We start from the raw sequence: 13,652 nt of genomic DNA, 5'->3' as shown, positions 1-13,652 counted from the left end.
TGTCAGGAATAACAGCAGCAGTCCCATTTCCTCAACACTGTTGACAGCTCTAGTTGTTAGCTTAGTTTAGTTTTGGTTTTTGGTTAAATAAAGCTTGTATCTGCCTTTGGCAGCTTTCACTCAGTGATTCTATCTCTGTCCTCTGAGGTCCGGCCAAACCAGTCTATGTCTTCTTCCAAATGGTAGCTCTTCAAATGCTTGACAACAGCTCCCCCCCTCGCTGTCTTTGGATAAGTAAATCTTTTTTTCCCACCGCTCCTATGGCACAACCTTGAGTCCTCCCACTGTCCAGGGCAACCTCATTTGTTTGTATTCTAGTGTCAGTGTCCTTTTAAAAACAACTTCTTTCACTGCTGGTGGGGTTGTGAACTGATCCAGCCATTCTGGAGGGCAATGTGGAACTATGCCCAAAGCGTGACAAAAGAATGTCTGCCCTTTGACCCAGCCATAGCACTGCTGGGTCTGTACCCCAAAGAGATAATAAGGAAAAAGACTTGTACAAGAATATTCATAGCTGCACTCTTTGTGGTGGCAAAAAACTGGAAAACGAGGGGATGCCCATCAATTGGGGAATGGCTGAGCAAACTGTGGTATATGTTGGTGATGGAATACTATTATGCTAAAAGGAATAATAAAGTGGAGGAATTCCATGGAGACTGGAACAACCTCCACGAAGTGATGCAGAGTGAGAGGAGCAGAACCAGGAGAACATTGTACACAGAGACTGATACACTGTGGTATAATCGAACGTAATGGACTTCTCCATTAGGGGCGGTGTAATGTCCCTGAACAACTTGCAGGGATCCAGGAGAAAAAACACTATTCATAAGCAGAAGACAAACTGTGGGAGTAAAAACACCGATGAAAAGCAACTGGTTGACTACAGGGGTTGAGGGGACATGACTGAGGAGAGACTCTAAGTGAACACTCTAATGCAAATACCAACAACATGGAAATGGGTTCGAATCAAGAACACATGTGATACCCAGTGGAATCGTGCATCGGCTATGGGATAGGTGGGGTGGGGGGTGGGGGGAGAAATGATCTTTGTCTCCAATGAATAATGCTCAGAAATGACGAAATAAAATAATGTTTTAAAAAAATTTTCTTTAATAGCTTTCTTTAAAATAAAATAAAAACAACCTTATCTTCCTTCTTAAAATCAATAATAAGTATCAATTCCAAGGCAGAAGAGCAGTAAGGGCTAGGCAATGGGGGTTAAGTGACTTGCCCAGGGTCACACAGCTAGAAAGTATCTGAAACCATTTTTGAACCCAGGACCTCCCATCTCTAGGCCTGGCTCTCAGTCCCCTGAGCCATCTAGTCACCTTATCAATGTCCTTTCCAAAATGTTGCTCCCCACAGAAGAAAAATAACTGCTTGATCAAATGGGTTGATGGGGATGTGATTGGGGATGTAGACTCTAAACGATCACCCTGGTACAAATATCAATAATATGGAAATAGGTCTTGATCAATGACACATGTAAAACCCAGTGGAATTGCGCATTGGCTATGGGAGGAGGGGGTAAAGTACATGAATCTTGTAACCATGGAAAAATATTCTAAATTAATTAAATAAAAACTTCAAAAAAATCCAAATAAATAAATAAATAAAATGTTGCTCCCCAAACAGAGTTCATTATTCTAGTTCTGGGATTAGTCTCTCTTAAAGCAATCTAGGATAAGTAAGGAAAGATTTATTAAGCATCTACTCTAGGCCAAGAACTGGGCTAAGCCCTTTGCAAATATTACCTCATTTAATCTTCATAGCAGCCCTAAAAGGTAGGTACTACCATTATTCTCATTTTACACTGTTGACTCATTATTTATGGGTTTCCAGTCTACTAAAACTCTTGGACTTTTACCAGAAAAAAACTTTATTTCCATGAATCTGTCTTATCTATCCTGTATTTGGGAAGTTGATTTTTTTTTTAACCCAAGAGAAAGACTTTTGCATTTTTCTTTATTAGATTTCCTCTTATTGGATGGATTTGGTCCATCATCCTAGCCTGCCAAGATCTTTTTTAGATTATGACATTGTCATCCAAAATATTAACTCTCCCTCTCAGCAACCATCAGTGCCTTCATCTAAGTTGTTGATAAAAATATTAAACAATTCAGGTTAAAAAAAAAAGTCCCTGCCCTCCTGGAGTTTATAGTCTATTTAGGACAGAAAAAGATTAAATACATGTAACTTGAAAGTAATACATAATTAATGCTTTAATAGAAGCACAAAATGAAATGATTGACTGAGTCTGAGGGGAAGTCATTATCAAAAAGTATATAGGAGGAGATTTCTTGGGGAGTCCATCCACTTAATCTGCTACCTCTTGAAAGGCAACACTGGATTTAGAGTCAAAAGACTTGGGTTCAAATTCCATCCTGACTACTTTCTACCTGGGTGACTTTGGGCAAGTCACTCAGCTGGTCTGGGTTTCAGTTCCTCCACTATACAATTAGGAAGTTGTATTAAAAGGCCACAAAGGTCCCTTCTAGCTCTAAAAATTTCAGATTTTTTGATTTTCATTAAAATTTCTCTTAGGGGAAAGGAGAATCACAACAATTCATCATCATTTTAAAAGCTATCTGCTATGGCTCAGGAGAAGGGCACAGAACCAATGGGAAAGTGGTCAGTCTGTTCCTAAATTCTGCTCCAAAATCCCCTATAAGGCAACCCTGCCCACCCACCCTACCTCTGCCATATTACCATAAGACCTGTCCAGGCCTTAGCTCAGATCTTTCTAAGAACCTTGGATAGATTCTTTTTCTCTCCTTTTCTTTGGAAAATTCTGTTCAAGAGTAATGAGAAGCTATAAACCACAAATGGAACGAACCAGGAATGGGGAAGGACAGTGAAGAGATTACTTCATTTCTGTGTAAGGTTCATGGGGTGGAGTGGAGCTGGCAAGTGACTTCACCCTACTAGGCCATCATTTCTTCATCTCTACTAAATCAGGTGGCTTACTAGACTTGGGGTTTTTAATGTTGGACCCCTTTGGCTATTTGGTGAAGCCTATAGACCCCTTTTCAGAATAACATTTTTGAATTAAATTGAATTGAAATGGAATAATTTCAAGTGAAAATAGGATGAAATTTTCATAACTACCCCTTAACATTTCTCCGCATTCGGGGTGAGTATGGAGCCCAGCTTAAGGATCCCTAGTAAGGGGCAGCTAGGTAGCACAGAGAATAGAGAGCCAGGTCTGGATTTGGGAGGACCTGTGTTCAAATCTAGCCCTCAGATATTTCCTAGCTGTGTGACCCCGGGCAAGCCATTTAACCCAATTGCCTAGCCCTGGCTGCTCTTCTGAGAATCAATACTTAGAATCAATGCAAGGACACATGTAAAACCCAGTGGAATTGTGCATCAGCTATGGGAGGGGGTGGGGGGATGGTTAGGAAAGAACACGATTCTTGTAACCATGGAAAAATATTCTAAATTAACAAAGAAAATTTTTAAAAAGAAAAGAAAAAAGGGGAAATCACACAGTATATGTATATGATGTATATATAGCTATATGTCAATAAAGGAAAGATGACTATAAAAAATACTTAGAATCAATGGAATCAATACTTAGTATCTATTCTAAGATAGAAGGTAAGGGCTTTCTAAAAAGCAGATTAAAAAAGGAATCCCTGGAAGGAAGGAAAAGGACCAATTGTTAAATTATCTAATATGTTCCAGGCCCTGTGCTAAATGCTTTACAAAAATCTCATTCAGTTCTCACAACAACCCTATTAGGTAGGTGCTCTTATTTTCCTCATTTTATATTGAAGAAACTAAGACAAATGTAAGTTAAGTGACTTGCCCAGGGACATATAGCTAGAAAGTATCTAGGGCCCAAACTTAACTCTATAAAGGTCTGTCCTAGACTAGATGATCCTAAGGTCCCTTCTAGCCCTAAGCTTCTATTTCTCACATTTTATAGTCCACGAGTCCTTCTAACACTAGCATTATATTCTGTGTTCTAATTCTTTCTAAAGTGTCTTCCACCGGTAGCATTCTGTGTTCACAGATTATTGGATGAAGATGCAAGGCTCTGGAGAAGACCATTGCTATTGTTGTTGACAGACAAAAAAGACCCAGTAGTCCTGCTTTCAGGACTTACAGTCTAGTAGGGGGAGATAAGAGGGCAGCTGGGAAGCTCCTCCTGCGTTAAAATCTGGCCTTAGACATTTACTAGCTATAGGATCCTGGATAAGTCGCTTAACCCTGTTTGCCTCAGTTCCTTCATCTGTAAAATGAGCTGGAGAAGGAAATGGCAAACCACTCCCAAATGTTTGCTAAGAAAACTCCTAAAGAGATCATGATGACCCAGACATGACAGAAAAATGATTCAACAACAAGGTAAAGATAAGATACAGGCACAGTTAAACAGTATAAACTTAATATAGAAATAGATGAGAACTCATTTTTATAGCCCTTAATAATTTTCAAAGCATTCATTCCACTACAGTCCTGTGAGGAAGGTGGTGTCCTTATTGTTATTATAATCTGTAGATTAGGTCAATTAGAACTTGAATTCATGACTTCTCTCTTCAAGTCCAAGTTCTTTCTTCTTTCTTTCTTTCTTTCTTTCTTTCTTTCTTTCTTTCTTTCTTTCTTTCTTTCTTTCTTTCTTTCTTTCTTTCTTTCTTTCTTTCTTTCTTTCTTTCTTTCTTTCTTTCTTTCTTTCTTTCTTTCTTTCTTTCTTTCTTTCTTTCTTTCTTTCTTTCTTTCTTTCTTTCTTTCTTTCTTTCTTTCTTTCTTTCTTTCTTTCTTTCTTTCTTTCTTTCTTCCCTCCCTCCTTCCTTCCTTCCTTCCTTCCTTCCTTCCTTCCTTCCTTCCTTCCTTCCTTCCTTCCTTCCTTCCTTCCTTCCTTCCTCTCTCTCTCTCTCTCTCTCTCTCTCTCTCTCTCTCTCTCTCTCTCTCTCTCTCCCTTTCCTCCCCCTCCCCCAATTCCTTTCTCCATTGGATGCATATTCATCAGACAATTAAATCAGGACATGGCTTTTTAATGTGACACTTGGAAAACATGCTGAGAGGCTACAAAAATAGTGACTTTTGTCTCTCTTTCTAATGGAAGTCTTTACTTGGAAACTCAGGTAATCAGTGTAAAGAGAAATTCTTGCCCTCTCTGCCTGAAGATGAGGAACAGGAGGTGGGCTTTCTTGAAAAAGGGCAGAATTAGCCTATGGGTAATTGTAGATGGAACCCAGAGATGGAACTGCTGGTTTCAACCACATTATCATCTTTATTGTGGGTCCACAGACTCATTTCCAGCTCCTCTACTTATTAGCTCTGTGACTTTGGGCCAATCGCTACACCTTTGGTACCAAAGATTTCTCATGCTTTAAAAAAGGGATAATGCCTACCATGACTAACTCCCAGAGTTCTTTGAGGACCAGAAGAGGAAATTCGAGCACTTGGTAATTTCACCACTCACAATGAGCAAAGACCCTTACTTAAATTTTTCCTCCCTTTCTTTTCTTTCCATTAGTCACAAACATAAATTAAGCCTTCTGGAATTAACTTAAATCAATTCTGGAAATAATAAAAATAGATTCAAGAAGTACTATAGCATAGTGGATAGAGGACCAGCCTGGGAGCCATGAGGAGCTAAATTTGAGTCTCACCTCTGATACATCCAGGTTGTGCGACCCTGGGCAAGTTATTTAAATTTTCACTGCTCTCTAGTCTATGCTAATCAGTTCTCAAAGACTATAACTTTTTTTAAACCCTTACCTTCAGGTTTAGAATCAGTCCTGGGTATTGGCTCCAAAGCAGAAGAGCGGTAAGGGCTAGGCAATGGGGGTCAAGTGACTTGCTCAGAGTCACACAGATAGAAAGTGTTTGAGGCCACATTTGAACCCAGGATCTCCCGTCTCTGAGTCTGGTTCTCAATCCACTGAGCCACCCAGCTGCCCCCTCAAAGACTATAATTTTACAGAGAAAATGCTGCCCTGCCTTGGTAGAAAGATGCTTCTCCCTTTACACTAGCCTAGTAATTTGATATTATTCACTCGTGTCTGACTCTTTATGACTCCACCTGCAGTTTTCTTGGCAAAGATACTGGCATGGTTAGCCCTTTCCTTCTCCAGCTCGTTTTACCAATGATGAAACTGAGACAAACAGGATGAAGAGTCTTGTCCAGGATTTCCCAGCTAATGAGAGTCTGAGACTGAATTTGAACTCAGGTCTTCCTTATTCTAGACCCAGAGCTCTATCCATTGCAGTACCTCGCTGCCTCAATAATAGCTTATATTTATATAGGGCTTCAAAGTTTACAAAATGTTTTTTCTCAAAAGAACCCTGGGAGGCAGGCAAACGTATTATCTCCATTTTGTCATTTCACCGTTACTCTCCCCCCACCCACATTAAAGCAAGTCAAATATACAGCTGCTACTGGCATGGGCATTGTAACCCCCAAACTCGGGGAAGTCCCTTTGGTCCCTTCTGTCCTTGTGACTCCGCACCCAGTAATAACACCTCCAGAGAATCCTCCTCCTTGGATCATCCTTTAGGTCTGAGATGGACAGAGAGATGCACCTCCAGGCTACACCTCGACGCCGTCGGGCTGTGTCTCAGACATCCGTCTGTCCCCTAAACTCTGGGGGCCACCAGGCAGACCCCAGTCCGATGGCCACCCCCCCAACGCCCAAGTGTTTACCACTCTAGAATCACGTCCACACCATGACACAGCATCACGTCCCCACTGTTGTAAAACATACATAATCCCCAGAACGGATGGATTCTGGGAGCAGCCTTTCATCTTGCTGTTCCATCTATACTATCCTCCTGGCCAGATTCAATGTTACTTTCTAAATGAATCCATTTCTCTTTATCTTTAAGCTAAGTTTCAGAGTCTTGCGTCCTTGTGAAAGGTACCCCTCCCGAACCCCAGGGGTTCACCTCAAGCCCCCCACAATGCTACTACCTACTCCCAGAGACTGGCCAATAAGCCACTGGCTCCAGCTCCCAAACTCAAATGAAGACGGCATTGCTCGAGAGTTTTCTTGACTTACTGTCTTAATGTTTTTTCTTACAATCCATCAAGCTATTGATGAAAAATATACCTGAGGCGATCCTAAAGCACTTATCGTTGCTAGCCTGAACTAATCACGAGGCAGCACGGCATGGCGGAAAGAACACTGGAAATGGATTTGAGCCCCAGTTTTACACTTATTATATGTGTAACTTTGGGCAACTTACTTCCTCTCTTTGGGCCTCATTTCCTCCATCTAGCATGAGGGGGTGGGTGATTTTTAAGGTCCTTTCCAATGACATAGGTCCCAAGAGCTAAAATTTACATAGTCCTTTAAGGTTTATAAAGTACTTTATGGACATGATCTCATCTGAGCCTCACAATTGAATGGTGAGGTAGGGACTAAAGGTATCATCCCCATTTTGCAGATGGGGAAGCCAACACTCAACTAGTAGGTCAGAAGGAGAATTCAGATCTGTCTGTCAAGCTTCGGCTATAGAAAATGGCGTAGCGGGATTGGGGGTGTGGGAAGCTGCTGCCTTGGGTGGGTGACTCAGAGAGGGGGACCTATTAGCGAAGGTTAAAAGACAAACATGACTCATCTGGGTAGATGACCCCTAATTCCTCCTACCACCAAGGCAAATTGAGTTGGACTGCCTCCTCCTCCTCAAGCCCCCATGTCTCTGGGTTGGCCTTTTGTAACCTCTTTTTCTCCTTCCAAATAGCTTTTGACACTCAGATGGATTCAGTGACAATTTTTATGTGGCATGAGACTATCTGGTTGTCTATCAAGGTTTGTGGACTCTTTCACAGAACATTTTAAATATATAAAATAAAATCTAGAATATTACAAAGGAAACTAGTTATGGTGAAATACAGGAACTAAAACATTTAAAAAATAAGTTCAGGGACATAAGGTTGAGTCCCTGTTCTCACCCATTTGAAACCAGAAAAATATACTGAAGGGGGTGAGGAAGCAGGAAGAATCTTGAATCTTGATTTATAAGAGATCATGGGGGGAAGGGGGGGGGGGGAAGCAGCTGGGTGGTTCAGTGGATTGAGAGCCAGGCCCAGAGATGGGAAGTCCTGGGTTCAAATATGGCCTCAGACACTTCCTAGCTGTATGACCCTGGGCAAGTCACTTAACCTCCATTGCCTAGCCCTTACTGCTTTTCTGCCTTGGAACCAATACCCAGTATGGTTCTAAGACAGAAGGTAAGGGTTTAAAAAAAAAAAAGGGTTTATATGTAATTGAGAGGAAAAAAAGAAAAAGATTTTAAAAAAAGATTAATTAGGGAAAAAAGGGAGGGGTGGCAGTGTTCTACTTACCTACTGACACAGTAGAAAGCTATCAGTTTGAAGATATCCTCAAATACGAGAACGGATCCTTCCAGGTACAGGACTGAGGAGAGACAGAAAAAGCCTTTCACTGAGTGATTTCCTTTCATGCTAAGGGCTGGGGTTGGGGTAAGAGAGGGTAAGCAAATAATGCCTCATTTCTCCACTGAAGCCCTTTTCTGATGCTTTCTTTGGTGCTATGCTGGGTTCTTGAAGGCTTTATCAGTACATTCCATTAGACTGCAGCTCCTTGAGAATGTGGATGGTTTTTTGTTTGTCTTTGTATTCACAGTACTTAGCACAGTGCCTGACACATAGCTGGCTCTTAATAAATGCATTTTTTTAAAAACCCTTATTACTTTCCATCTTGGAATCAATACTGTGTATTGGTTCCAAGGCAGAAGAGCAGTAAGGGCTAGGAATGGGGGTTAAGTGACTTGCCCAGGGTCACACAGCTAGGAAGTGTACAAGGCTAGATTTGAACCCAGGACTTCCCTACTCCAGGCTTGTGTGCTATCCACTGTGTTGCCTAACTCATACTAATTTCTTTTTTTTATTTAAAAATTTTTATTTTAATAACAAATTTCCACATAAGTTTTCTGAAATTATATGATTCATATTGTTTCCCTCACCTTTTCCCTCGCCTCTCCTGGTAGCTCATACTAATTTCAAAGAAACTGGATGGGAAGAAAATAATAAAATTTAGCAACCCTTTTGTCTTCTGATCAAAGGAAGAGACCCCAGTTGACCTGATGGGGATACAGGGTGTGAGTCAGAGGTTGGAGGCAATGATAAGATATTTTGTTGAGTTGTTTTTCAGTCTCGTCTGAGTGACCCCGTTTGGGGTTTTCTTGGCAGATACTGGTTTGTCATTTCCTTCTCCAGCTCATTTTACAGATGAGGAAACGGAGGCCAACAGGGTAAAGCGACTTGCCCAGGATCACAGCCAGTAATGTTTGGGGTCAGATTTGAACTCAGGAAGAATCCTAGGTTAGTGCTCTATCCACTGTACCACACAGCTTCCCAATGCTACAACACATGGAACGGCTAATGCCTGGCTGAGGAGGATCAGCTCCTCTCTTTGTGACCTATAAAAACTAGCTGGCTATTCTCCTTAGCAAACCCAGGGCTCATTCTTTTTCTTTTCCCTTGTACCCTCTTACAGAGCTCATTAAGAAGTGGGGGGAGGAGGAGGGGATTTCGCTGCACCCCTGGAGGAGCAGTAAAAGGCAGCTTGCTGGAGAAGAACACGATGGACCTTCATAAATGCTTGTTAATGGAAACTGGGAGGGAAATTGCTGGACCTGCAATTCCTGTTTGCTTCCTTTTGCTGCTCTGTTTTCTGAGCACAAGTCAGAGACCAGAGGTTATGACAGTGGATTTTGCTAATCTTGGGGGTTTACCTCAGAGGTACTCTAGGAGGCAGGCAGCCAGAAGTGAGGGATAGAGCAGGCTAGACTTAGAAGTCAATAAAATTTGAGTTCAATAATTGCCTCATTCACTTAATAGCTGTGGCAAGCTACTTAACCTCTGGAAGCCTTGGCTTCTTCCTCTGTAAAATGAGGATGATAACAATAGCTATCGCCCAGGACTGTTGTCAAGGATCAAATGAGATAGCATAAATAAAGTGCTTTTCAAATCTTAAAGCACCATAGTAGGTGTTATTCTCAATTATTAATATAATATTTAATTACCAAATATCAACATCACATGATTACATTAATACTCTCACAATATATTTATATATTATATATTTAACATAAATTATATATTCATATATACATGTTACAATATATCTATTATACATTTAAATATTATTTAAGTATATTTATATAGTATATTTAATGTAAATTATATATTTATATATACATATTATAATATGTTTATTATACATTATTTAAGTATATTTATATAGTATATTTATTTAACATAAATTATATATAAATAAAATGTATCTATTATACATTTAAATACTATTTAAGTATATTTGTACTTTATATCCATTTAAAATAAATTATATATTTATATATGTATTTTATATAATAAATAAAATATAGAAAATAAAAACATAAATATGAAACACAGAAATTATATACATATACTTAAATATGATTGCTAATTAATATAATAAATTATTAATCCTAAATTTCTTTGTCCCCAAGTTTAAGTATTTCCTCCATAGAATTCTCCTTGGAGAAAGCAGACCACCAATGTGGCCCCAACAAATTGAGGATTAAAAGCATATCATAGGAAGCCAGGAGCCTTGGATACTGACAGCCCTCCCTCATATATTTGGGAATTGCTTGGACAGTGTGAATGGAAGATGAATGAGAATTAAGCATATCTCCCCTTGTACCTTCTCCCCCAACATGCCTTTGCCTTTTGAGGGAATCTCATGAGTTTAATGGGCTAGGGGAATGTTTTATGTTTCTGTATTGATGGTCTCCTGCAAGTCCTTGGAGTTATGTATTTTCTGCAGCAAGTGAAATAGAAGCTGCTGATATATATATATTTCTATATTATATAATATATATGTGTCATATATTAGAGATATAATATGCATTGAGGACCTATGTGGGTCTTAGTAACCACACTTTGTTTTGGAGATTTTTCTGGATTGATTCTGGATTTAGGCAAAGAGCTAAAGAGAAGAAATGACCCTTTGGAGTAGATTTCCTCTATGACCAAATACCAGGCTACATGTTCCCAGAGTGCTTGGGGAAGGGTTCCTGAACCACGGACCTTGGGTGACATCTTGCTGATAGAGGGGCGAGGGCTCCATCAAGCATGGAAATGTCCCAGCATTCTTCCAAGCTATTTAGGCAGATCACAAGATATGTCACGTGCTCTCAAGATGGAAAGCTTTGACGTAGAGGGCTAGCACGAACAATTGTATGTTTATTGTCCTTAGATCAACTGTGAAGTGTGGAGAGGGGCACGCTTCCAGGTTAGGTTTCAGGTGCCTAAATTTTTTGGCCATGACTGATGAAAGGAATCCATTTTGTCATAATTTCAGCCTGCAAAAATAAGAGAAGTGGCTAACGAACCTTTTACTCTGGACCTGATTCTAACCAACTGAGAGGGCCTGGCTGCTGCTGGGGAAATGACAAGAATGGTAGGAGTAGGCTACTTTTTCATTGTCCATTTTCTATTTCAAGATAGAGAATGAGAGTTAAACTAGGCCTACTCTTAATATGTTCATCGAGTCTCAAGGGATGATAGAAAGATAGGTGGCCTAATATTTTGCCAAGAAATTTGGCCCAAGAAGGGAGAAGTATTTTGAAAAATGAATTTCTGAAGACACAAGTAAACTAATTTCATTTCCTATTTTGACAACATATTCAGATGGCTGATTTCAGAAGAATGTTGTAAAGATAGTCTATTTAGATTTCAGCAAAGCATTTGACAGAGTTTTTCCTGCTTATGGACAATATGGAGACATAAAGATTACAAGACAGGAAAGTTGAGTGGGTTCTGAATAGATTGTATGATTTTTACCAAAAGACATCCTTCGTGTAGTATCTCAGTTCTTGGTGTCTTTCAACAGTTTTGCCGATGATATTATTGAAGTCAAAGAAGAAAAGCTCAAGTTAACAATCTATTTTGTGGAGCAGCTGGGTGACTCGATGGATGGAGAGCCAGGCCTAGAGATGGGAGATTCTGGGTTCAAATTTGGCTTCAGACTCTTCCTAGCTGTGTGACCTTGGGCAAGTCACTTAACCCCAATTGCTTAGCCCTAACTGCTTTTCTATCTTAGAATGGATACTCAGTACTTAAAAAATAAGGGCTAAAAAAATCCACTCTGCTAAATAAAGCTTGACTTTATAAAGCTGAAGGCAAAACACACCTCCCTACTGAGAGGTGTTATTACTTTTTATAGGTGTGGAATGAAGCATACATCCTCAGATATGGTCAAGGGTTTATTTATTTTTAACTATATTAATTTGTTAAAAGAGAGGGTTCTGCTAAGTATGAGAAAGTCATTAGGAAATACCAATGATGTAAAGGAAGAAAAAATAGCATCCCAAACAAAAAGGAGAACGAAAACCAAAATGCTCTGGGGGGTTTTGGTTTAAGTTCACTATGAATCAATAGTCAATGGCAGTCAAAAAAAAAGCTAATGTGCTCTTAGGTCATATTAAGAGTGAAATGGTGTCCACAATGAGGAAGGTAATAAATAGTTCTGTGGGTCCTACCACTAGGGTAGCTCCCCCCTGGCTTCTGGACAGCGCATTTCAGGAAGAGCATTGTGATGTGGAGAACATCCAGAGGAGGGTGGTCAGCATGCCGAGAGTCTGCCAGACCATGCCATATAAGGAATTAAAGAAATTAGGGATATGGAGCCTGAGAGATCAGTAGGAGACGTGATAGCTGCCTCCCAGAATGTGAGGGCTCTCGATGGAAGTGGGGATTGGACTTATTCAGCCTGGCCCAGAAAACTGATCTAGGGGAATTTGCAGAAAGATTGCTTCTGAAGTAAGATTTCTAACATTTAGAATTGACCAAGAGTAGCGTAGGATCTCTCAATTAATCAAATATTCACTAAGCATCTCCTCTGTGCCCATTGCTGTGGCAGGCTCTGAGCATATAAAGGATGAGACAATCCCTCTTTGGGAGGAAGTGGTGGCTTTCCCTGAGGTCTCCAGAGAATGGATAACCTGTTACAGAGAGATTCTTGGTCAGATAGGTGTTGGGCTAAGTCAGTGGTTCTCAAAGGGAGTCCTGGGGGTCCTCGAAAGGAGCTTCCCATGGGGGAGATAAGTACCTCTATATGTATATATATGTATTTTGAATCTATTCACTCTCATATATGTGTGTGTGTGTGTGTGTGTGTGTGTGTGTGTGTGTGTAGTGCACATTTAAAGTGAATAAAATCAAAGTCATTAAATATGACCATTAGGTGATTTGGGAGGGAGGACGTTAGCAGTTGGGATGATCAGGAAGGGCTTCCTTTGGGAAGATAGTACTTGAGCTGCTTCTTGATAGAAGTGAGGGAGTCTAAGAAGCAGAGAGAAGGAAGAAGTGCATTTGAGGCATGAGGGACAGCCAATGCAAAGGCTTGGAGATGGGAGATGGAGTAGACTGTATGAGGAATTAGACTGGCTGGCAGAGTTCAGAAAAAGGAAATAATGTCTAAGGAGACTGTTCAAGGCTTCAAAAACTAAACAGTGGAGTCTCTATGTTATTTCTTTCAGACTTCACTTAGCAATTTGTTTTATAGTTAATACCTTTATGTATTATCAAATATTATTGTTTTCTATATTTTTGTCCCCAGGAAGGCCAGCAAGAATAACAAAGGGCTCTAGTTCTTGAGAAAATGAAATGTCAAGTGGGGTATCAGAGTAGG

General features: G+C 40.1%; 1 protein-coding gene across 1 annotated transcript in view; it reads right to left on the bottom strand.

The window, feature by feature from the left end:
- RIN3 (Ras and Rab interactor 3) overlaps positions 1-13,652 on the bottom strand; it is a 169,938-nt gene that overhangs the window by 63,935 nt on the left and 92,351 nt on the right. The window contains exon 4 of the mRNA XM_056810458.1: positions 8,297-8,369. Coding sequence (XP_056666436.1) covers positions 8,297-8,369 — 73 coding nt within the window. The remainder of the gene's footprint in view (positions 1-8,296; positions 8,370-13,652) is intronic.

The sequence above is a fragment of the Monodelphis domestica genome, chromosome 1 (genome assembly GCF_027887165.1).
Source record: "Monodelphis domestica isolate mMonDom1 chromosome 1, mMonDom1.pri, whole genome shotgun sequence".
NCBI lineage: Eukaryota > Metazoa > Chordata > Mammalia > Didelphimorphia > Didelphidae > Monodelphis > Monodelphis domestica.
The sequence above is the reverse complement of the archived record's forward strand: the minus strand, read 5'-3'. Positions and strand labels throughout refer to the sequence as shown.